The sequence below is a fragment of the Pan paniscus genome, chromosome 7, assembly GCF_029289425.2.
Source record: "Pan paniscus chromosome 7, NHGRI_mPanPan1-v2.0_pri, whole genome shotgun sequence".
In the NCBI taxonomy this organism is placed as follows: domain Eukaryota; kingdom Metazoa; phylum Chordata; class Mammalia; order Primates; family Hominidae; genus Pan; species Pan paniscus.
Genome location: NC_073256.2, coordinates 69,423,897 through 69,449,569, shown reverse-complemented (window position 1 = coordinate 69,449,569; position 25,673 = coordinate 69,423,897). Strand labels below are relative to the sequence as shown.

The following is a 25,673-nucleotide window of genomic DNA, read 5'->3' as shown; positions in this document are numbered from 1 at the left end:
TTTGTCTTCATGTTTCCTCAGAACAGGGCAAAAGATAGGACATGAATGATGGCTCTGTGGAGTGTTAGTTTCAGGCTTACAGGGTTGAAGTGTAGGTATGAAGAGGTTTGGTGGGATTGATACTCAGAAGAGGAGAGAACTGAAGGTGGACAGGGGAGGAGGATTCTGGAGATGAAAAGGTAGAAGGAAATGAGATTTTGATGTGAGGGTGACCTAGAGGAGGAATGGGACCAGGAGAAACAATATTATTAGGTTGTTAGATTACAAATGAATGTCTATTTGAAATTTTTTGAAAGTTGCCATTTAGATTTCAGGTGACTTTATTATTTTAATAGATTTTAGTTTGAGGCATAAGAAAGACACTGTATTTTGCTTACATTTACTTTTTGTCTTGTTGCCTGCCTTTTTTAGGGGAGCCTAATTGCCATTTGTATTTGGATGGTGATATTTTAGAGTTTCTTGATCAAAATCTTTTTTATGTTAATAGCATCAATTTTAACTGGTTTGGGGCTCGGTTTTAAAAAGTGTTTTTACAAGAGCCACCATTTTATTGAGTTTGTGAGATATTTCAAAAACAAGCTATTTAAAACATGTAAGAAACATGCTTGTGAAAGTGAGATTTAAAATTTCTAAATGTAGCATATTGGTTGGGATCAGAATGTTAGTTAAATAGGATACACTTCTCCCTTTTTTCCTGCTTTGAAATGATCTCTCCCTTTAAATAAACTTCATTCCAGGCCTGGTTGGTGGCTTATGCCTGTAATCCTAGCACTTTGGGAGGCTGAGGCAGGCCAATTACTTGAGCCCAGGAGTTTGAGACCAGCCTGGGCAACATAGCAAAACCCTGTCTTTACGAAAAATAGAACAATTAGCCGGGTGTGGTGGTGCACACCTGTAGTTCCAGCTACTCAGCAGGCTGAGGCAGAAGGATCACCTGAGCCTGAGGAGGTTGAGGCTGCAGTGAGCTGTGATCGCACCACTGCACTCCACCCTGAGTGACAGTTTAGACTCTTGTCTCAAAAAACAAAAAACAAAAAAACAAAAAAAAACCCCACAAAAACAAAACTTCATTCTGGGTAATGTTAGCTTTCAGGTATAGTGGTAATAAGGCTCTGTAGCTGAATTCATAAAATGAAAATTGGTAGGGAAGAATGGATGCCGTGGCGTGCTACTAGCTTTTTGGGCACTTCTACCTTAGACTTTTCCTCCTAGGAATAACAGATACATTGTGCCTCTCAGGTGACTGTCACTTCTGGAATGATTGACTATGCTTGTAATGATGTCCAACAACTGGGAGGAATATTTCTGTCATCACTAGTGGAAGTAAATATTTCAATGTCTAGAATAGTTTTCATTAGAATTGAACTTTTTATAGATAAATGCTCTTCAAGTATTTTATGCATCTTTTTAGTGCACTCTTTTTTATCACAGAGTCTTTGGCTTTAAGTTGTGGACTTTAAATTGTGCAATGCCTCTGCTTTGCGGGTCCTTCTGCTGCAGGGGACCTCTTCAGGGTACCCAGGCTTAGCCTGGCCTTGCTTCTTAGTCTGGCTACTGCTTCTGCTTGGCTCTCATTGCACTGTCCCTCTTGCTGTGGGCAGGCACTTCTTCATAGCCTTCTATCATGATTAAAATCCAGACTCTTCGTTTTAAAAAGTAACAATTATTTGTGATATTACTTGCTACTTTGCTCAATTGTCATGCGATAGTGCTACATCTAGAGTGTCTCTTTTTTCTCTGTCACAAGTGTTTTTCTCTCTCACAAAAAGTACCACAATTTCATGATTCTAATAGAAATAAACTTTCAAAAGTCCAAGTTAGCTGCAAGTTTAGATGTTTTGTTCTTTGACCTTATAGTGGCCTTTGAAGCCTTTTTGGGTAGTTTGGAGTGTTGCACTTGGGTTGTGGGGACTCATGCCTGCACTTCATAGATAGTAGTTATTGAATGATACAAAGTTAACATTTCCTTTCAGAAATTCATTATTGCTTTTCTCTTGCACTTTCAGCCTCTGACTTTCTTTAAATTTTCTTTGGTCATTTCTATATGACATTTGAGATTTTGATTGTCATTATAATTCATTAGCTTTGCTGTGGATAACCAAGTCACATATTGTACCTTCCTGACATCAGGCACCTATTTTTGAAAGCTTTGCTACAGAATATAGTGTGGATAGTTCAATTTAAGGCAGTCATTTTACTGGAAAAACAATTCAGTAAGTAAATCTTAAGACTTGGAAATTTGCACTAGCTTTACCCATGAAATTTACCTGGAGCTTAGTAGTCAGTTTATTATTGTTCCATTTTTAGCTACTTACTGATTAATATATTATCTGGAAGAATGTAACGATATTTAGAACATTTTGTGTCATCCCCTTGCTTTTTATTTAGTAGGATTAGGAATAAAATTATAGGGGAAAAATTATTACATAGAATTAGGGGAAAAGTTTGCTTAGCTCCCTTTTGTAAGCTGATACATTAGGATAAAATCAAAACAAAACTAAATAATGAGTTATTTATTTCATAATAGAAACTGCGTGGTAGCGGTGTTGCTGTTGAAACAGGAACAGTCTCTTCAAGTGATGTAAGTATATTCCTTCACTGGCCTCCTAAACATCCCCAAAATAAATTATTTTGAGTCATATACACTTAAAATTTTGAAGGTGTTTACTAGTTCCCCAACTATAAATCCATGGTCACCTCCAGTTAGGTTAATTGTATTATAAACTATATATAAATATTGATGGTCTGTGGAGATCATCTTTTCTGTGGTAGACATAAGACTTGTTCTTTCCCGTTGCTCTTTTTTCCAGGTGACTTTTGTTTCAGATCTGAGAAACAAAGCAAAAATCAGAATTCAGAAGCACAACTGGAGCAAATAATCATAAAGTTTTCTCTTTGAACTTCAGTTATCTGATTAAACTGTCTAATATCTGTCTAATCAAAAGGTGAACAAAAGCGTCAAACATTTGAAAGAAATTCAGTTACTTTTATTTATTTATTTATTTTTTGAGACACAGTCTAGCTCTATCCCCCAGGCTGGAGTGCAGTGGCACAATCTCAGCTCACTGCAACCTCTGCCTCCCGGATTCAAGTGATTCTCCTGCCTCAGCCTCCTGAGTAGCTGGGATTACAGGCATGCACCACCACACCTGGCTAATTTTTGTATTTTTAGTAGAGATGGAGTTTCGTCATGTTGGCCAGGCTGGTCTTGAACTCCTGGCCTCAAGTAATCTGCCTGCCTCGGTCTCCCAAAGTGCTGGGATTATAGGTCTGAGCCACCACACCTGGCCAAGAAATTGAGTTCCTTGATGGCACTAAAACTGACTGCTGTACTATGAAGCTCAAGGCTTTATGTGGGGCTACATGGTAGCCAGCCCCTTGCTCGACTTTTTTTCTTTTTTGACTAATCTCTTTCCACATTTTTTATTTTTTATTTTTTTTTGAGATGGAATGTCACTCTGTCACCAGGCTAGAGTGCAGTGGTGTGATCTCAGCTCACTGCAACCTCTGCCTCCCAGGTTCAATTAATTCTCCTGCCTCAGCCTCCTGAGTAGCTGGGACTACAAGCGCCCGCCACCACACCCAGCTAATTTTTGTATTTTTAGTAGAGATGAGGTTTCACCAAGTTGGCCAGAATGGTGTCGATCTCTTGACCTCGTGATCTGCCTGCCTTGGCCTCCCAAAGTGCTGAGATTACAGGCATGAGCCACCACGCCAGGCCTTCTTTCCACATTTTTGTAGAGCCAAAAGGCTCTACATAAATACATAAATAATACATAAATAATCTACATAATTAAGATTAATTATGGCTCCCCAAGTTCCTTTCTTGGCTAAAGTTACGTTTTCCATTTGGGAATGGTTGAACTTTGCTGTGCTCTAGGAATAGCTCAGGAATTGGAAGTAAGTTTGGACAAGTTAACGATGTTCATAATGAGAGCCAGTTGATAGAAAGTTAGGGAAAACGGAGACAGAAACAGAAGTGGGTCAAGCTTCCTTTGTTGAAAGTATCACTAGGAAACTAGGAAGCATCTTTAGAGGGTAGTTTCTGTAACCTGCCTGCAATAGACCCAAGTGAAGCTCTGTAGGAGCCATTTAATATCCATATTGGTTACTGGTACTCCCATAATCTGAATGAATGTCACGGGTATGTATGTTCCAAGACCATAGATGGCAGCAAAATCCATTTTGAAGCTGGGCTTCTCTTGGAGCATGGGTTGAAGTGTTTGATGACTCATATGTTAGGCCAGAAAATGGCTATTAGCCTTCTGAAGTGGAATCAGAACAAGATATAGAACTAGATGCGCGATCCTGGGGCCATGGTGGGCTGAGGAAATGGTAGGTAAGAAGTCTCGTTTCTCAGTCAGAAGCAGATGTTTACATTGAGAATCTTTATTTTGCTTAAATTGAGAGTCTTCATTTCATGTGTCTTGAATTTCTACCGGTTTGAAAAATTATTTAGCTTATTTTAGACTTACAAACTTATTTAAGTGGTTGTCAAAGTATTTTAAGTTATTAAAGCTTAAATAAGGAAATGCAAACTCTGCTGACATGACATCCTTATTTTGCTATTTTCTGTGCAATGTATTAGAAAAACAAAATTAACTGAATTGGTGGTGTGTTGGTCTAAGTGATTTACCTGGTAGATTCATATACATCCCAAATGGAATTCACATCAGGAGTGATTGTGAGTTAGGAAAAGATGGCCTTTGGTTTCCTACCTTCTTCCCTTTAGTGACTCTCAACCCTGAACATATTTTTGGACTCTTCCTGAAGTTCTTACTTTTTTAGATGGCTGTCTACTTGAAAAGCAGACCTCCATGTGTTGAGAGTAGGGTGTCAGCCCTTCCTTTGATTCTTATATTTCCATAGGGGAATCTTAATATAGCAGCTAATATTCATTGAGCACTTAACTATGTGCCTGACGCTTACTCATTTTACATTTACATCTCCTTGAATATTTACACTCCCTGTTCAATGTAGGTCATATCATTAGCCACATTTTATGGATGAGTAGTGAGACCAAACAGAAAAACATACCAACATGCCCGAGGTCACACAGAGACTCTGAAGAAATGGACTGCTTAGAGAATTACTTGTGAGGCAGCTGAGTTAGAATTGCATCTTTAGGCATTCCTCAAGTTGCATTGCTTACTCAGACTTTTAAAGGTATCAGTATCATATCTTTAAATCATATCTTTTCAGAGTGGAGAAAAGCAGCTTGGTAAACTGCATTACAAATTATTGCCACTTGATGTCAGTATAAAACAAGTTTTACACTGCAAAATGTGAAATAAACATGATTCAACAGTCTTACCTTTTTAAAATGGCCTCAGAAGCATCATTTTAAGTTATGAGTGGATCATTAAAAATATTTTGTTTTTTTTTTTTTTGAGATGGAGTCTCACTCTGTCACCCAGGTTGGAGTGCAGTGGCGTGATCTCAGCTCACTGCAACTTCTGCCTCCCAGGCTGAAGCGATCCTCCAGCCTCAGCCCAACCACCACCACCAACCCCCGACCCCCATCCCACCAGTAGCTGGGACTACAAGCACGAGCCACCATGCCCCGCTTATTTTTTTTGTATTTTGGTGGAGACAAGGTCTCGCTATGTTGTCCAGGCTGGCCTTGAACTCCTGAGCTCAGGCAATCTACCCGCCTTGGCCTTCCAAAGTGTTGGGATTATAGGCGTGAGCCACTGTACCCAGTGAAACATTTTTATTTAAATGACATTAGATAAGTGGAATTTCCTTAAAGTGCATTATTTGTCTTCTCCTAATTGTGAAAATAGACATCAGATTATATGTACTTACTTTAGACTGTCTGAGTTGTTTACTGATTCTTAAACATGGATTGTAAGTCTTTTCTTCTGAGGAAGGCAGGACAGCGTGGAAGTGGATTGCTGTGCTGATGCCCTGATGAAAGAATACTGTGACTCCTCCACAAACTTTGGAAGATTTAGAAAGAACCTGGGGATTTGTTTCTTTCTCTGTTTTCGTTTTTCCCCTCCCTAGCTTCATTTTTACAGTACGCATAGGCAAGAGAACGATTCATGAGAGAGCCCACATGTTTCCGTGTCCTGTTCTCTGTGATTTGTGTTGCAGAAGCAGTCTGGAATGAGTAGTTGCTAGATGAATGCTGTGTCACTAGTAGTGACTTAAGTTGCCAGGTCCTTCTTGCTTGTTTCATCTTGCCTCTTGATTTAGTGGAGCAATCCATGTCCAGTAGAAATTTCTGTGATGGTAGAAATGCTCACGATAGCTGTACTGTCCATTGTAGCAGCCCCTAACCATATGTGGTTCTGGAGCCCTTGGAAGTGTTGCCGGTGTGAGTGAGAAAGTAAATTTTCAATTTTATTTAGTTTTAAAAAGAGCCTTATTGAAATATATTTCACATGCTATAAAATGCATCATTTTGCCATTCAGTGATTTTTAATAAATTTACAGAATTGTGCAACCATTACCACAGTCTAACTTCATAACATTTCAACATCTCAGAAAAACAAACCAACCAACCCTGTACACATTAACAGTCTTCCCCATTCCTGTTCTTGCCTCCAAGCCCTGGCAGCCACTAACCTACTTTCTGTCTTGGGATTTGCCTCTTTTGGACATTCCATATAAATGAAATCATACATGGTCTTCTGTGACTGGCTTCCTTCACTTAGCATAATGTTTTCAAGATTCATCCGTGTTTTAGTGTGCAGTAACAGTATTTTAGATTGAGAGGAAAAAGGACTTAGTTTTTTTTTTTTTTCTAAGTAGAGATGGGGGTTTCGCCATGTTGGCCAGGCTGGTCTTGAACGCCTGACCTCAGGTAATCTGCCCACCTTGGCCTCCCAAAGTGCTGGGATTACAGACGTGAGCCACCACACCTGGCCTAGGACCTAGTTTTTTTTTGGCTTTTGACCAGATTCCTTAAATTGTTTTCTGTGGCAGTTCTAATATTCTTGTTAATGGGAGACTAGTTTCACTGCTTTGGCTTTGTTTTTAATTTAATGCTGTGCTGATGTAATACTTGTCACCCCTTCAGAAGAGGTGGAAGACTTCTTTGCTTTAGTTCTTTACTGCTTTGATTGTAAGTCCATCAAAAGTGCTGATTAAGTGCAGAAATCAGTGGGCCACATCAGTTATTCACGTACTGCAGGCCTGTTATTAAATTGTAGTCTGCTGTAGCTGGTGAGTTGTGAAGTTTGTGGGGACCTGGAGTAACTCACAGGCAATTACAGACAGTCCCTGCCCTACGATGGTCCAACTTATGATTTTTCAACTTTACAGTTGTGTGAAAAGCATATACATTTGGTAGAAATAGTACGTGAAGTATCCATATGACCATTATGATTTTCACTTTCAGCACAGTATTCAGTAAATTACACGAGCTGTTCAACACTTGATTATAAAATGGGCTTTGTGTTGATTTTTGGAAGGATTGCCTGGAGATATATTCTGAAATGCAAAAGAAAATTAACTGGTAAAGTATTTAAATATAAGACTTTCTTTTACATGTCATTTTCAAAGTATAGCACTGATAACAATAATAAGCTAACCTAATACTATGTATTTATCAGTTATGTTCTCGGAAGTTGCATACAAAGCAATAATTTATAAAGAAAATCACGTTTTTTTTAGTTACGCTGACAATTTTTTTTCTGTAATAAAGATTCCCACTAGTCATGTAATTGAATTACTGGATTAAGCACATTAGATTGTAAGCAGTACTTTGAAGATTTATAAATTTGTAAACCAATAGTAAAACTATTTTTTTTTGGTGAAACTATCTTCATTTAGATATTTTATGACTGTTGACTAGAGGATCTCTTTTAATCAGCCAACTTCAAGAGAATTCTTGGGGTATATATGTATTTTAATTCCTGAATATTGATGATAATAGTATATTTTACAATTGTTTAGTGTTTTATAGAAATTGATTTCAGTGTCATGGCAGTTTTTTTTTATTTTTCCCAGTGGTAGAGATATTATTTTTCTTTTTCTTTGCTAACAAGAAAACAATTTTCGAGAAGTTAAGTGATTTGCCCAACATTATGTGACAAAACTTCTGATTCCTGTTCCAGTTTTCACTCTGTCCTTCTCCCTCTCTATTCCTCTTTTACTTTCTTTTCTCTATTTCTTTTTTTAAATTATGTCATAACTTACATAAAGGAAAATGCACAGATGTTAAATGTTCAGCGAGATAAATGTATACCTCATAATTCCTCCTACTGCCTTCACCTCAACTCGCACAAAGGTTATCATTATTATGACATCTATTACCATAGAGTAGTGTTGTCTGATCTTGAACTCCATTTAATGGAATCATACAGTATAAATTCTTATGTGTCTGAGCTCTCTTGCTTAATATTGTGTCTATGAAATTCATTCATTGCATTTAGCAGTAATTCTTTTTCATTGCAATGTAGTATTTCATTATATGAATATTACTCATTCTCTTATTGATGGATATTTGGGTTGCTTCTAGTTTTTTGACTCTTGTGAATAATTTTGGTGTGAACATTCTTGTACATATCTTTTGGCAGATGTATACCTTTACGTCTGCAGCACCTAATTTTAGAATAGAATTGCTGATTAATGGGATGTATGTAAATTTAGTTTTAGTGGATCTTGCCTGTTTTTTCAGTTTGTGTGCCCTTCAACAAAGCATGAAAATTCCATTTGTTTCAGTTCTTTACTGACACTTGATATTGTCCTGTGTTTTCTAAGTGTCTATATTGAAGCAAAAATCACACATACACACGTATACAATCACCTTTTAGTTTTAAGAGAAAAAGAAAAGTTTAATAGTCATGAAACATATTAATTACTTTTAGAACTTTGATCAGCATCTTTTCATTTCACTTAAAACTGCTTTCTGGGACTTACATTAGTCAATTGTATGTTTGAAAAGTTCATCTTTGTGCTTCACTGATACCAACGTGCTGTGCATTTTCACCATGTATCTGTGGAACAGATGCCTTTTACTCCAAGCAGACTTGTTTTCTCAAGTGCGGACAATTCCAGAATGTAGATGAATACTGTCTTTATTCTTTTTCACTTAGTTTGCACTTAAATCCTAGCATTATGAAGATGAATATTGAAAATTTGTAAACATTTTTATAACATTAGTTTTACTTTGTACATACAGTATCATTGATGTTTTTATGTTTCTTTTATTGCTTACTTATTTTGCAGTTCCTCAATTACTGAATTTGTAATTCTGTAGTATATGGATCTCTGAGACCACATTCACCAGGAAGGTGAATACTGTAGTTGCTATTATCTTTGTGTTGTGACTTTCACTGTAATATAGTACGAGCTTGCATTTTCAGCAACATTGAAGAATTTATTTAAATGACATTCTCTTAAATGTGTTGAGAAGTGAAAATAGTGTTTTTCTCTGCCATTGAGGTTTGCTGTATAGAAAGTGCATGTTGTAGCAAGTTCTTAGCCCAGAATGCTTGGCACAGTACAAAGAATACTAGCTCAAGCATGAAGAGAGTTGACTTCTAGTGCCAATCTAAGATTAACTCGCTATTTTCTTTTTTTTGAGACAGGGTGTCACTTTGTTGCCCAGGCTGGAGTTCAGTGATGCCGTCTCTGCTCACTGCAACTTCCACCTCCTGGGTTCAAGCGATTTTCCTGCCTGACCCTCTTGAGTAACTGAGACTACAGGTGCATGCCACCTGCCCAGCTATTTTTTGTATGTTTAGTAGAGACAGGACTTTGCCATGTTGGCCAGGCTGGTCTCAAACTTCTGACCTCAAGTGATCTACCCTCCTCGGCCTCCGAAAGTGTTGGGGTTACAGGTGTGAGCCACTGTGCCTGGCCAACTCAGTATTTTCATTTCAGCAAATTATATCACCTTTTTATGTCTTGGATTCCTCTTCTGAAAAAATGAGTATCATAATAATACGCTGTTGGTATCATAAAAGGGGAAATTTTTATTTCATCTTTAACTTCAATTTAAGTGAAAGACCAGGAAGTAACGCACTCTACTTTGCGTAATTGAAGGCAATAATTTAATCATTTACCAGTGCTGTTTCTCTCTATACTATGAAAGTAATCTCTGGAATGGTATGGCTACTGCCTGATAGTGTGCAATAGGAGAGAGTATGTCAGATTTAGGACCAGCACTTTTTATATGCTCATTTGTAATGGGAATACTGAAGCTATAAATAACAACCAAGAATCCATCCTTGTAGTGTGTTATGTATTTCAACATAGCATGGTGAGTAGCCACAGAAAAGAAACACTTACCCTGAAACAAAGAATTTTTGTGATGAGAGGAAACTGATGGTAAATGGAAGAGAAGAGGGTGCTCTCTGTTGCCTTTTTATTCATTTGTCTAGAAATCTTGCTTGGTTATCTCTCTAAGCAGGAAAGATGGGATTCCTCTTCTTTAGAAAAAGTTTCTACCTGATGACTTAATTGGAAAAAAAATATTTTTTCATTATGGAATATTGTTTTAGAACTGAAAATGCACTATTTATCTGTCTTTAATTTTTGCTAATGTTTCGAGTTTTCAGGCTAATTATATTACTAGATATATTGTGTTTTTGTGGAACTAAATTAACTGCTTTTTAGGTACAACCCAAGATCACCTTTTCTTGATACATTTGACTATTCCACCAAATGTACTTATATTGTTTTGTTTTTGTATTAAAGTGCCTGGAATTTCTCTGAAGTGTTAGGTTTTTATGAACGGTATTTAAATTGGAACAAAGTTTAGTAGCATCATGTATGTTAGGTTCTGTGAATTTATATAACACCTGTGATTCTTTCCTTAAAAAATTCTTTTTGAAATTAGCATGTTCATTTTGAAGGCTGTTGTCTGAAATTTCTTTTCCTTTCTCTTCTTCTTCTTCTGTTTTTATTTTTTTTTTGAGATAGAGTCTCACTCTGTCAACCAGGCTGGAGTGCAGTGGCGTGATCTTGGCTCACTGCAACCTCTGCCTCCTGGGTTCAAGTGACTCTTCTGCCTCAGCCTCCTGAGTAGCTGGGATTGCAGGTGCACGCCACCACACCTGGCTAATTTTTGTATTTTTAGTAGAGATGGAGTTTCGCCATGTTGGCCAGGCTGGTTTTGAACTCCTGAGCTCAAGTGATCCACCCGCCTTGGCCTCCCAAAGTGCTGGGATCACAGGCATGAGCCACCGCACCCAGCCTCCTTTCTCTACTTCTTAAAGTCTTAAGGCTTATTGTACATATTTAAGGAAAAGCCCAGGTCAGATGTTCCCACTAGCTTTGGTAAAATGAAGGGGCTTGCAACTTTCTGGGAGTATTACTCCTGTTTATTTTAAGTTTCAGGTTTAAGCACAATTTCTAAGGGACAGTGTTATTGAACTGATGGTTTTAAAAATCATAGTCTTTTTCAAGTGTTTAATCAGACTTTTTATATGCCATATGGGTTTTTAAATAAAGTTTTTATTTATTGAGTTCCTATGTTTGTCTAGCTGTGTTGTAAAATGAATTATTATTTATTTATTTATTTACTTTTTTTGAGACAGAGTCTCACTCTGTCGTCCAGGCTGGAGTGCAGTGGTGTGATCTCAGCTCACTGCAACCTCTGCCTCCTGGATTCCAGCAATTCTCATGCCTCAGCCTTCCAAGTAGCTGGGATTACAGGTGTGCGCCACCAGGCCCAGCTAATTTTTTGTATTTTTAGTAGAAATGGGGTTTCACCAGGTTGCCCGGGCTAGCCTCGAGCTCCTGAGCTCAGGAAATCCGCCCGCCTCAGCCTCCCAAAGTGGTAGGATTACAGGCATGAACCACTGTGCATAGCCTAAATTATTTTTCTTAAATCTAACAATATTCAGGGTGCTTGGCAGTGTTTTTCTCATAAGGATGAAGAAATTTCATATTGAAAAAGTTCAGGAACTTGTCCAAGGTCATTTACATATAGGCCTATCTTGAAGTATTTACTCTTCTTTTTGTTAATTTTATTGTTCTTTGATAGTTCTGTAATTATGTGCAACAGTATTCTCTATACATAGTATCTTTATTCAGGGATATGTGAAACATTGCAAGGCAGTGTGCTTATTTATCAAACTGTATCAAATATAAATTATTTTGTTCCGGATTTCCCTGTGTGTTAAGTAGTCTTGACTTGTGTAGATTTAATTCAGGAGACAAAATCTTGTTCATTTCTAAGAGGTAGAGATTAAAGCAAACATGAGGATTAACTTTTGAAAAGAGATTAGGGAATTTTGGATGCTCAGATGCTAATTCCAGTAGGTAATCAGACTTTTCATTTAGAAATGTGTGTCTGATCGCATGACTTTAAATGCTTCCCATTTAAAAACTCAACACTACTTCTTGTGCAGAGTTCGCAGTATGTGCAGTGCGTGGCCGGGTGTTTGCAGCTGATGCTCCGGGTCAATGAGTACCGCTTTGCTTGGGTGGAAGCAGATGGGGTAAATTGGTGAGTGCCCTTTCCTTTTAATGTAAAATAACATTTACAAGCATCTCTCCTTGACATTTTCAAAGAAATACGTAATCATCTAAAAGAAATATTTTTTTCATACCTGTTTAACAATTGACTATGCTAAGCTTTTTAGAAGTTAGTAACTATCAAACTGAGCCCCTTTCCTTGCTTGATCTGTGCTTTTATAAGAGGTTAAGGCCTCTTAAGAACCTAATGCTTAACAAGACAGATTCCAGGTACTCAGAATATAAAAAATTTTAGAAAATAATTAATGATGAATGTAGGCAAAAATCAACAAGAAAAGTTCTTACCCAGGAAAGAGTGAATATAAGCCTTTCTTTCTAATGCCATATAATTTAGCCCAATCTTTGTGGGATCCTAATTTGCAGGTATAGAAACTTTGAGGAGCTGCCTGTTCAGGCTTATACAGACAAGCACCTGAAAACCTCCAAAACAATGGAAATCTTGTTTTACCATCAGAAAATCAATTTATTTGTTCATGAGAGATCTGACTGCTTTTAAACTAAATATTCTTTTCATTTAGCAAGGCATTGTTTCTCTGTTAGAAAATCTACAGAGGAGTTTAGGTTATCAACAGTAAGTTGCTTGGTGGGTGAGGATTTAAAGCAAGCATTGGACTCTTACCCTGTATCTCCAGTGTAGGATATACCTGTGAAGGGACCCAAATATTCTAGGTCTTTTCAGTCAGTATTTGTATGCAATGTCTTAGAATGGGTTACTTCTGCGAATAGCTGTTCTTGTGAGTTGTTATTTGAATTGTCACAACTATTCAATATCCATCAATTCAGTAAGTTACTAATTGTTTTTCTATTAATCTATAAAATTTCAGTCCATTCTTGTTTATTTAATCCTCAGTTTGCCAGGAAAAATAGCCATCACAGTTTGTCATCTGGGTCCAACAGACCCTTTAAAAATATATTTTTAGTCATTTTGTGAAAAATTGACGGAACTAAGAATAAAGAGAGTGAAAAACAACTATTAGAAATTTCAATAAAAATTAAAATATAGCAAACCTTTTTGTAGAAAGTACATTTTGATACACAAATATCATAAAAGATTACAGAAAATCATCACATGTCCTTGAGCGAAATGGTCTAGGTTCTTGCTGCAGAATACTGTCTGGAAGTCTTTCATGTTCAGTGGCTAACTAGTTGAGAATACTATATTTCCTTTTTGTCCTTAGAAATATATTCCTCATTTATCAGTTCCTGAGTTTGAGTAAATTCATTTATGATATAGCTATCTAGAGACTCACAGTTTAAGATTTCACTTATTTGACCCATTTCACCATTATTGTTAGAGAATAGAGTGCAATCTATCTCTTTGTTTTCATCTTCTGAATAATCTAATAATTGTGAAACACTTTCCTCTGTTGGTCATTATTATGGGCAGAAAATAAAAAATTCTGAATTCTCAGCTGTGTTCACACTTGTCAGGAGATTCATTAGAAAGACTCACAGACATAGCATATAGTTCTATTCACAGATAAGATTTATTACAGAGATACAGTGAGGATGCACAGCTGTATCATAAGGGACAAAGACACAGGCTGAGTATGGAGGAATCCACGTGCAGGCTCCCTTATGCTCTCTTCCTCCCAGAGGGGTCGCACAGGGTATCTTCTCCCAGCATTGAAAATGCAGCAACATTTGTGTGAGGTTTCTGTCCCGGAAACCCATCAGAGACTCAGCTCTGAAGATTTTATTAGAAGTTAGTTATGTAGACACACTGTGCCTAAAACACACCAAAATTTCAGACTCCTGAAAGAAAGTAGGTGTCTTAATCTATTTGGGCTGCTTTAACAAAATACTGGGTGGCTTATAAACAATGGAAACTTACTTCTCACATTTCTGGAGGCCAGGAAGTCCAAGATGAAGGCACTAGCAGATTTGGTGTCTGGTGAGGGCCTGTTTCCTCATTCATAAATGGCCATCTTTTCACTGTAAACTCAGATGGGAGAGGGGACAGGGGTCTTTTTCAGGACCCTTTTAGAAGGGTACTAATCCCATTCATGAGTGCTCTGCCCTCATGACCTAATCACCTCCCAAAGGCCCCACCTCCTAATACCATCACCTTGGGTGTTAGTCTTTGAACATGTGAATTTTGGAGGGACACAGACATTTAGACAATAGCAGTAGGAATTCAGCATAAGCCACATGTTTGTACAAATGGTTTAGTTTGATCAATTTAGGAAACTTTACCAGCCAAATTCCCAGAAGTCAGCCAAAGGCCAACCTTGTAAGCAGTTCTTTCTGAGGCTAGCAGCCTTAGGACTTTGCTGTTAACTCTTTTCTGCACAGAAACTTAAAGGTGAACTACAAAAATGGTGTTACCAGTCTTTTTACCTCCATAAAAGATAATGCAGTATTTTGGGCAGTGCAATAAAGGGTAATTATTTGTTTCACTATTATATAATTTTCCTAGGTGATTCCATCAATCTCTAACTTTCTTATTATTTTAGTCTTTGATTTCTTAGTATAATTGGTTATAATCAATGAATAATGATAAAATAATATATAGGATGATAAAACAGCATAAGACAACTAAAATTCAATAATATGTGGTTTATAAAAGAGTCCAGTAGAATTGTTTGGCAGAATTAAAATTCATTTTATCTTACAATTAGGGTTATTGTAAGATAAAATGAATTTTAATTCTACTAACCAAAAATTAGATTTTTTTCCCCCTATGGAGGACCTGTAAGAAAGAATCAAAGTCATGAAATAGCAATCTCTACAAATAGTTATAATTGCTTATAAAATAAACTCAAATACCAAAATTTGGTCCCTTTGAACTCTCATGGTATACTGAGTACAACAAATTCTGCTGTTCTGATGGCTAGTACCTTAGTATTTTAGAGACCATTCAGCAATGTTAACCATTTAGCAGCAAAAAGATCAGGCATAAATATAATCTAGACTATTTCATGTTCAACCAATATATTTTGATATGCTAATGACCACTAATAAGATTAGCAGTAATCAGATAAACCTTTAGGTGGAGAAATGGGCATTAATAAAAGTATAATAACTTGCTGAAAGTATAGCAATTTCAAAAAGTCATTTAATCTTTTCATTTTTTCAGAAATATGTACTTTCTACTTTTTGAGTTTTTGCTTAGCATTGAATTTGTGTGTGTGTGTGTGTTTCTCACATTGCAAATAGGAATAATGTGAGGAGAAAAATTTTCAAGTATAGCCCATTTGAAGACAGGAAGATAACTGAGGTCTTTTTTTTTCCTTTCTGAGACAGAGTCTCACTCAGGCTGGAGTGCAGTGGTGCAATCTCAGCTCACTGCAACCTCCGCCTCCTGGGTTCAAGTAATTCTGCCTCAGCCTCCTGAGTAGCTAGGATTACAAGTGTGCGTCACCACACCCAGCTAATTTTTGTATTTTTAGTAGAGATGGGGTTTCACCATGTTGGCCAGGCTGGTCTTGAACTCCTGACCTCATAATCCACCTGCCTCGGCCTCCCAAAGTGCTGGGATTATAGGCATGAGCCACCTTGCCTGGCCGATAACTGAGGTCTTAAAAAAACCCAGCACATTTTAATCTATATAGTTTGCTGACTTTTTTGTTGTTGTTAAAAAGCCTATTATATACATAATACAACACCGTTTATTTGTATACCTATGTAAGATAGAAAAATTTACATTATATTGTGCTATATATTGTTAGCCTCACAAGAAAGTCTGAAGGTTAACATTAACTTCCTAAATATTGGAGCTATAAGTGGGCCTTTGCTGGGGGTAATTGCCTCTACTGCCCAAAGTAATTTATAGATGCAGTGCTATTCCCATTAAACTACCATTGGCATTCTTTTTTATTTTAACATAATTTGATATGAAGAATTATTAACTAAGTACACATTTGCCCTTTTTGTATTTTTTTGGGAAATTTTTTGGTATTGTTATGTTTTTTTGATAGAGATGGGGTTTTGCCATGTTGCCCAGGCTAGCCTCAAATTCCTGGCTCAAGAGATCCGCCCACCCTGGCCTCCCAAAATGCTAGGATTAGCAGCTTGAGCCACCATGCCCAACCACTAATTTTGTTTAAAACGAAAAAAAAAAAAAATGACTCTTGAGTGTCGGAAAGGTAGCGAGTGCAGATACCACCCATAAGGTGGGGTGGGGGATGTAAAATAGGTGGGCAATGGTAAGAGACTGGAATCATTAAAATTTGCATGCTTGGAGGAGGGGCTGAGTACAGCTGAAATTTAGACATTTGAGGAGGAGGTTTTGCCCAGCTGATATTGGTGTCTCTGAACTCCGAGGAAAAGCCTCATGGATTTGGAACCCAGGACTCTGGGGAGGGGAGCCAGTTGGCTAGTGCTGATGTCTCTGAGGAAATGTGATGAGGCTTGTTCTGCTAGAGCTGGAAAAACTGCAAACTGAATTTGGCTGCTGCTGTAGGAAAGAACTGCTGCTGCCGGGTTGAAGGAGTGTTACTGGGGTAATGCTCTCAGGATCAGGAAGCCAACAGGAGGAAGTCTGTTCTTCCTTCCTTGAAGTCAGCCTCTAGCTCCTGTTCTTGGCATAGCCTAACATGGAGCCAACTGGTAGAACAGAAATGTGGTTTTCAGGGTCTCAGCCACAGCATCACAAAGCCAAGTACAGAAGGCTTGGCTTAATAACTGGAACAGAGAGCAAAGGAAACCAGGGACTAGGGTGTTTACAGTATAAAGTGACATGATTTTATAGCAGTTTATGTACTGATATCAATATTAATTAAAAAGCAAGTTTTACATAACATCCAAAAATAGAGAAGACAAGGCAAAAGCCATGCATGAGAACATTAAAAACAATTAGTGAACTGAACTATATACAAATCATACAAATGAAGAAATGACACAGATAAAAGCCTTTCAGTAAGTTACAGTAGGTTTAGGTTGTAAAATCAGGCTTAGCATTTTAAACAGTTATATTATTAGAGCAGCTTTAGTTTTACAGAAAAACCAAAAGTGCAGAGAGTTCCCATTACATCCTCTCCTCTCCCGCCTCAAATTTCCATTATCATTAACATCTTGCATTAGTATGGTATATTTGTTCCAAATGATGATCCAATGTTAATAGATTTTTATTAGTAAGTTTCCATAGCTTACATTAGGGCTCACTCTTTGTGTTGTACATTCTGTGGTTTTGGAGCTCTTAACCCCTTTGGTCTTTTTTTCTTTTTAAATGGTAGGCTCTGCTCCAATATGAAGGTCACTTTTAATGGTCTTATTTGATGATTTCTGTTTTTTTTTTATTTGATGATTTCTGAACTCTATTCTTTGAATGTAGGTATTCCCCAGGGCAATTTCCTTAGCTTTTCTTCTATTGTATATATTCTGTCTCTTGGTGTAACCTCCTTCATGTCCATGTCATTTTCCTAGTTTCCTTATCAGTAAAGTAAGAGATCAAACTAGAAATTTGATCAAACAGGTTTTTGATCTCTTGATCAAACTGAGGTTTTTCCTGACCCCCGAATTCAGTAATTGGCTATGTCAAGTTTGAACCCATCACAGGTTTTCACCAAGCGCATCCCTTCTTTTCTCTGTTTCCTTTATTTTAAAGCTATCGGTGGTCTTATTGGTTGCCCAGACTCAAAATCTCCATGTAACATTTGGCTCTATTGTCTGTCCGATTGCTCTTTCCATTCCCGTTGCCATATTACAAGTCTTTGTTCCCTTTCTTCTTGCCGCACAGCAGGAGCTCCTGCTTCCTGAGATCCTGTGACTTTTGGAGAGAGGGTTAAGTGGAGCTGTACTGGAAATGGTTCTCTGTGAGTAGCAATCTAGCTGCTTGTTATTGCTGGCAGAAAAGAAACAGGACATAATTCAGAGAGACCTGTTCCATTAGTGCAAAAAGAGAATAATTGCTTATTTCTTCTTTCTAAATGTTTTGTAAATGTGTTTTTTTTGTTTGTTTGTTTTTCAGCATAATGGGAGTGTTGAGTAACAAGTGTGGCTTTCAGCTCCAGTATCAAATGATTTTTTCAATATGGCTCCTGGCATTCAGTCCTCAAATGTGTGAACACCTGCGGCGCTATAATATCATTCCAGTTCTGTCTGATATCCTTCAGGAGTCTGTCAAAGAGAAAGTAACAAGAATCATTCTTGCAGCATTTCGTGTAAGTGTTTTATGTTGGTTTGTGTGTATGTGAGGCATTTTTCACTGTGCAGTATATTTGAGTTTTTAGCAGGCGGGAAAAAATTACTTGTTCTTCTTGTGGTTATGAAACCATAGAGTCTTGGTGAATATAGAGTAAAATATCACTAATTTGTATTTATGGTGTGGGCAGTGGGATAGGTGAGAGGAAACTATGAATGAAATCTGTGAGTTACAGTATGCTTGTAGGGAAATGCAATTGGATTATGTTCAGATGGAGGAAGTCCTTTTCTGTTGCAGTGTATTCCAAGAGACTGTTTTTGAAGGAGTTTCTGTCTTATGGAGCATGTATGTTAGTATGGAGTTGTGTTTCAGGTTCTGGATCTACTGACTGGAGTACATTTTTGAGGCAACTATAAAGATCTATCATTATTTAAACAGTAAAGTTATCCTATTAGGATATTAGATTTGTCAGTTACCTAAGTCATCTTCCTCCTTTGAACAGATGAGGAAGTTGAGGACAAGAGAAAGCCTAGCTAGAATCGAAATCCTAGGTTGCCAGGTGGTTTTAATACTTCACATTGCTAATTGGCTACCGAGAGCCAGTGTATTTGCTGTGCCAATTGTCTACTGATAATTTTGTTGGTCACTTTAGATGGGCTTCTATGGGATGGCTTGGTTGAAGTAATCTCTCTAAGAATGCTATTCAAGGTTAGTAACAGTGGACATGTCCCATATAGTGCCTACCCTCTGCTATACATCGTTCGAAGATTTTTCTGTTTAATTCATTTAATGCTCACCAGAGCTCTATAACATGTTATTGTTGTTACTGTTAGTATATAGGTATCTTTGCTATACGTTGGGAATACTGAGGCGTAGAGGTCACATTGCTGATAGGTAGCAGACATACAAATCCAGAATGTTGGCTGTAGAATCTGTGCTTTTAACCATTTTTGTTCTTATACTTTCTTTAAAAAACAAGTAAAAAATAAAAAGTGGGGCTGGGTGTGGTGGTTCACACCTGTAATCCCAGCACTTTGGGAGGCCGAGGTGGGCGGATCACCTGAGGTCAGGAGATCGAGACCATCCTGGCCAACACAGTGAAACCCCGTCCCTACTAAAAACACAAAAATTAGCTGGGCGTGGTGTCATGTGCCTGTAATCCCAGCTGCTCAGGAGGCTGAGACAGGAGAATCGCTTGAACCAGGGAGTTGGAGGTTGCAGTGAGCCGAGATCGCGCCACTGCACTCCAGCCTGGGCGACAGAGTGAGACTCCATATCAAAAAAAATGAAGTAAAATGAAAATAAAAAGTGGTACAGATGTATTGCAAAATTTAATGTAGATAACACATTTGCCAAATATAGTTACTAGCATCTTTCAGATGTTTGCAAGCACAGAGATAAATAAATAGATGTATAATTTTGTTTTGTATTTAAAAATAAAAATGACATATTATACTGGTCTATAACTTTATTCTTAATATATAGTGAATATGTTTTCATTTCTGTATATGTGGATATTCAGTATTTTTTTTAATGGCTATTTTCTGCTGTGTTGGTGTAAAGCTATTTATTTAACCAGTGCTCTATTGATGGCCATGTGGTGGTGTTTCTAGTTTCTTTTACATATGTTTGCCCACTTTGATGAATATTTCTTTTGGATTTAGTTCTGGAGATGGAACTGCTGAGTCAAATGAATGTGTTTGTACACTTTTTTTTGTTTTTTTAAAGACAGTCAGTCTCACTGTGTTGCCCAAGCTGGAGTGCAGTGGTGCAATCTCGGCTCACTGTAACCTCCACCTCCTGGATTCAAGCGTTTCTCGTGCCTCAGCCTCCTGAGTAGCTGGGATCACAGGCATGCACCACCACATTCAACTAATTTTTGTGTTTTTAGTAGAGATGGGGTTTTACCATGTTTCCCAGGCTGGTCTCGAACTCCTGACCTCAAGTGATCCACCTGCCTCGGCCTCCCAAAGTGCTGAGATTACAGGCATGAGCCACTGTACCCCACCATTTTTTTTTTTGAGATAGGGTTTTTACTCTGTCATCCAGGCTGGAGTGGAGTGGCGTGATCATAGCTTACTGCAACCTCGGACTCCTCAGCTTGAGGGATACTCCTGCCTCAGCCTCCCAAGTAGCTGGGACTATAGGTGCATGCCACCGAGCCTGGCTAATTTAAAAAATAAAATCTTTTGTAGAGACGGGATCTTGTTTTGTTGCCCAAGATGATGTTGAACTCCTGGGCTCAAGCAGTCCTCCTCCCTCAGCCTCCCCAAAATTGTGGGATTACAGGTGTTAGCCACAGCACCTGGCCTGCACTTTTGGTAGATAATGTCATGCACTTTTCAAAAATGTGCAGATTTACATTTCCATCACCTATATATTGGGAGTGCATATTTTTATGCTCACTATAATATTACCCTTCTTTTAATTTTTACAAAATCTTGGTTGAAAAACTAAATCATTGTTTTAAATTTGCATTCCGTTAATGAATGAGGCTGAGCATCTTTTAATATTATTGGCTATTTATATTCTTTCTATAAATTGCTTATTCATAGCATTTGTCACCTTCCAAATTTTAAAATTTGATGTGTAGGAACTCTTTTCTAGGTGTCGGTAGTTAATAACAGCTAATGTCTATTGAGAGCTTATTCTGTGTCAGGCACTGTCCTAATTACTTCAAATGTATTCCACATATAATTGTCCCAGGAACTCCATTTAGTGGTCACTAGGACACGAGAGGTTAAGTAATTTGCCAAAATAGCTAGGAAGTGGCAGACCAGGGATTTAAACTCAGGCAATATGATGCATGCTTTTAACCATCATGCTAATCTGTCTTTGATGCCGAGAATAATAATTGTTAAAATTTATTAAGTAATTTTTATGCATTGCCTTATTTAAGCTTCATGATTACCCAGTAAGTTCTATTACTATTTTTATTGATAAGGAAACCAAGACTCGGAGATAATTCCCCAGTAAGTGAAGAGATTGGAATTTCACTGAGATCTGCCAGCTCCAAAGCTGTCCTCTTAACCACCCTGCCATCTCCTTTTTTTCTTGTCTCGATGCATTTTCTCAGGAACCTTAAGACTGGCATTAAAAAGAGGGAAACGTGAAAAGGAAAACCAAAGCTAACATCAGGGGAAGATTTCTTTGCTTAAAATACCAGCTGGATGTGTTAAGCCCCGTGTATTTCCTGGCTACCTGGCAAGGGCTGAGTGAGTGAGGGATGGCATGGAGGAGTGGTGTTCAGTGTGGATTCTGGGAGAGTGTACAGTGAGATCCAGATGTGGCCTGCTGGGTGTGATAAACACCGACCAGCTATTGACCAGGTGTTGGGCTGGGCATTAGATGTTCTTTTGATTATGTTTATTTATGAAAGTAACAGTCTTTTTCATGTAAAAATCATTCTGTGGTCCTTGAAGTTCACTCTTGAGAAACAGGCAAATGCGGAGCCTCCTTACTTCTCTCCGTCACCATGGTGGCTCTGCTCTTCATGTTTCCTGCACACTCTGTCCACATGAGTTGTCACAGTAAATTTCAGTCCAGCTAAAATAATAATCAGTTCTTAAGTCAAAGTAGGTTGTATTAATGAGGCTTTACTTTGGAGTATTTTAGTAGGTAAACTGAATGTATTTTTTTCTTCTACTTAAGTGCTTCATTATCCATATTCTTATTTATTTAGTAAAAGCAAAAATTTTCAGAAGTGGAGTCTTTTGCCAATCTCTCTTAAATCACAAAACAGTTGTGGGTTCCATGTATGTGCCAGGGGCTGTGCTAATTATTCGGGGACACAGATGACCGACATAGAGCTGGACATCGAAGGTCTTATGGTTTGGTGAAGACAGTCGACGTGAATAAGCAATGCCAGCGCAATGCAGTGATGAGTGACGAAGGGAGGAAAGGCAGTAGAAGAGAGGCGGACAGCCAGAGGAGGGGTGTGAGGAGGAGAGAGGGCCCGAGGGCCTTTTGAACGGGGGTGTGAGGAGAAGAGAGGGCTCAAGGGGCCTTTTGAACCAGGAATAGTTATCTTGGAAGTGCAACGGTGGGGAGAGGTTGAATGTTAACAAGTGAAGAAAGAATCTTCTGGAATCATCAGTAATTTGTTCTTGTAGGACTTGTTATTCCTTTCCCTGACCCAGGTGACTTCTGAGAGAGTAAATGGAGCACATAAATCTGGCTCTTGAAGATGCAATCCTGGGATTTGTGGCTGTTTACTTTCTGAAGGCACAGACTTGTTCTGTGAATGGATCTTTTGCCCCTACCACTCTGGGCATAGAACTAGTGGGGCCAACATGAATATTTCAGTCATCCTGGTTATCACCTGACACTAACTTGTGCTCACACTCTTGGGCATCACTCACTGAAGCATGGCACCTTCTAATAAGACCCTTTGTCAGATCTACTTTTAGCACTTTATTCTGTGCTCTCCTGCTCTGAGGGAACATGGAATAAGAACTGATTCCTCTTTTAAATTTGTTCACTGTGGCAAAATAGATATTGCATCTTTTCAACTCAATAAATTTATTCTCTGAGGGCTTAATGCTCCTTCTGTTCCATTTGTCTTAGTTTTGAGTTTCTCCCTTGTCTTTCCTTTTTTTTAATTCTACCATTGTCACAGGAGCCTTTATTTTGCCAAAATCTTTTAGTGTAAATTAAGCATCTACCATTTGCAAAAATAGAGCTAGTTTGATCTTTTACTGTTATAAAAATAATGTGGTTTTATGGTTAAAAAGATACAATAGAAAAATATTAAGTAAAATTGTAAATTACCCACAATATCACTCCCACATACGGAGCCCCCTTGACGTTTTAAAACCTGCAGTTTATAATCTCTGTTCCTTTACTACAACTAGGCTTCAACTCTGGATGAATTACGATAGGCACTGAATAGCTGAAGGAGTCTTTGAAATCTCATCTCTTCATGATTTGGGTGGACCATGCTTGGCCCTCCTCACTACAAAGTCTGTATGCACTCAGGCCTGTAGTGAGTGTGCTGGCATGTGCAGTGGCAGTCAGGTTCGCTGGGCTCTTGGGCTGGCCTCCAGGCTTTTGGCCAAGTTGCTTAGCCTCTCCGTGCTTTAGTTTTTTTCATGTGTCCTATGAGAGTAATATCATCTCTCCTACGTCTATTACTTTGTTGATGCTCACATGATAATACCCTTCGAAAAATGTGCTAAATGAACCTTTGGTGCCTAATGGACCCTCAATAAATGTTTGTGACGGTATAAAGGGCTGGTCATGGGGTGGTTGTTGGCTCCAGGGCTACAGCAGTCATGGTAAACTTACTTCAGGTTATGTGAACACTGGGTTCATATAGTTGTCTCTGTGGGGTTTGTCTTTGGATGTTACCTAGACAGAAAGAATAGTGAAAAGCCTTTTGGAACGCAAGTGTGTTATTTACAAGGGAATTGCGATCCAATGAAAAAGTTAACCTGGAGGTAAAGACTGGCCCAGTTACTGAATGTTCACATTTTAAAAATTAAGAGAGAAGTAAAAACATGTTTACTTAATTAGATGAACATATAACAGAAAGCAAGACTAGAGAGAGAGGGTCCCTGTTTTCTGTTAGTACGTGGACTTTTGTCTAAATTGGAAGTTGTTAATAAACTTGGTACCGAAAGCTTTTTTCAGAAAAGGAGATATATTTTGTAATTGCTAAACTGTTAGGAAAGATGGTTACCTTTGACTCAATGTCTTTGCTATTAGATTATCCTAGAAAGATGAATTATTATTGTTTTTATTATCTTTTGTGTGACTTTCTCTTACGGGCAATGGAAAGGTCAGCAGTTTCCTAATTAATGTGGAAGTGAATAGTACTATTTTTCCATTTACCTCTACCTGTTCTTTTCTGTATGTTATATATTTTTTGAAATGAAAATATCTATTTTTCAAATTGTAAAAGATTGTAAAAATTTATAATTATTTCTTGTTATAGGCTTTTAATAATTTGTTAATAACTTGTCTATTTAAGGTGAAATAGACGTGTGGGAAAGAGCTGTAATAGAAGTCAGGGTCTTATTTTAGCTGTCCTGTTGTTTCAAAGAATGTATCTTTCCCTTATATCTTTTCCTCTCAGTTTCAAGAGACTACATGGCTTTTAAAGGTATTATTTAGATAATATTTTAAGTGCTGCAAGTTTCTATGAAAAACCAGGTACTAATAATTTTTTTTTCTTTTTGAGACAGAGTCTTGCTCTATTGCCCAGGCTAGAGTGCAGTGACATGATCTTGGCTCACTGCAACCTCTGCCTCCCGGGTTCAAGCAATTCTCCTGCCTCACCCCTCCAGAGTAGCTGGGACTACAGGCATGTGCCACCACACCCACCTAATTTTTGTATTTTTGGTAGAGACGGGGTTTTGTCATGTTGGCCAGGCTGCTCTCAAACTCCTGACCTCAAGTGATCTGCCTGCTTCGGCCTCCCAAAGTGCTGGGATTACAGGTGTGAGCCACCGTGCCTGGCCCAGGTACTAATTTTTAATAATGGGCTGAGATTTAATCTAAAGCCCAGCAAAAGCTGCTTTAATCATTATATGATATTCTATCCAAGCTTCCCACATACCCTACTTTTTTGTCCCCACTTAGTTCCTCCTCTCTTCCATTATTTTTCACTGAATCATTAGGTAAAATAAAAAGGTTATTGGAAGCATGTATCTAATACTGTAATATCACAGAAGAGAGATATTAGTTGATATTAATTGAATCCTGCCTTTAAGTTCTTCCTTCTCCTTTTCTCTCCCATTCTTCCTCTTGTATTTGTTCATCTATCAGTGCATCAGATGTTTATTGAAGACCAAATATATGTAAGGCAATTTGTTGGTTACTGAGTGTATGGAAAGATGCGTAAGATAGAATACCTTTTCTCAGAACCTTTGCATTTTGTTTAAACCTTTGTTTTGATAGCGTAACTTGATGAAGTCACTGTGTTTACGATATACAAAGCTCAAAAAGTCACCATAAGTGTAGAGCCAGAGTGAGATTCCTAAGTTTTTTCTTTTGACCTCATTTGGGAGCTTTCTGAATTAATTATGTACCTTTATGGAAATTTGAGAAATAGAGTAGTGTAGCTGTTTCATAATGGCGCAGTAGAAGGATAGACAAGAGTCTCTCTGGAGTGGATAGACCTAGGTGTGAATTCCAGCACTTGATTGTT

General features: G+C 37.9%; 1 protein-coding gene across 4 annotated transcripts in view; it reads left to right on the top strand.

The window, feature by feature from the left end:
• Positions 1-25,673, top strand: part of ATP6V1H (ATPase H+ transporting V1 subunit H) — a 116,390-nt gene that overhangs the window by 31,054 nt on the left and 59,663 nt on the right. For 3 of the 4 annotated variants that reach the window (XM_003823248.5, XM_003823250.6, XM_055116552.2), the window contains 3 exons: positions 2,528-2,581; positions 12,312-12,409; positions 18,350-18,542. In XM_003823248.5, the coding sequence (XP_003823296.1) occupies positions 2,528-2,581; positions 12,312-12,409; positions 18,350-18,542 (345 nt within the window). The remainder of the gene's footprint in view (positions 1-2,527; positions 2,582-12,311; positions 12,410-18,349; positions 18,543-25,673) is intronic. The other variant, XM_003823249.6, reaches the window with a different exon arrangement.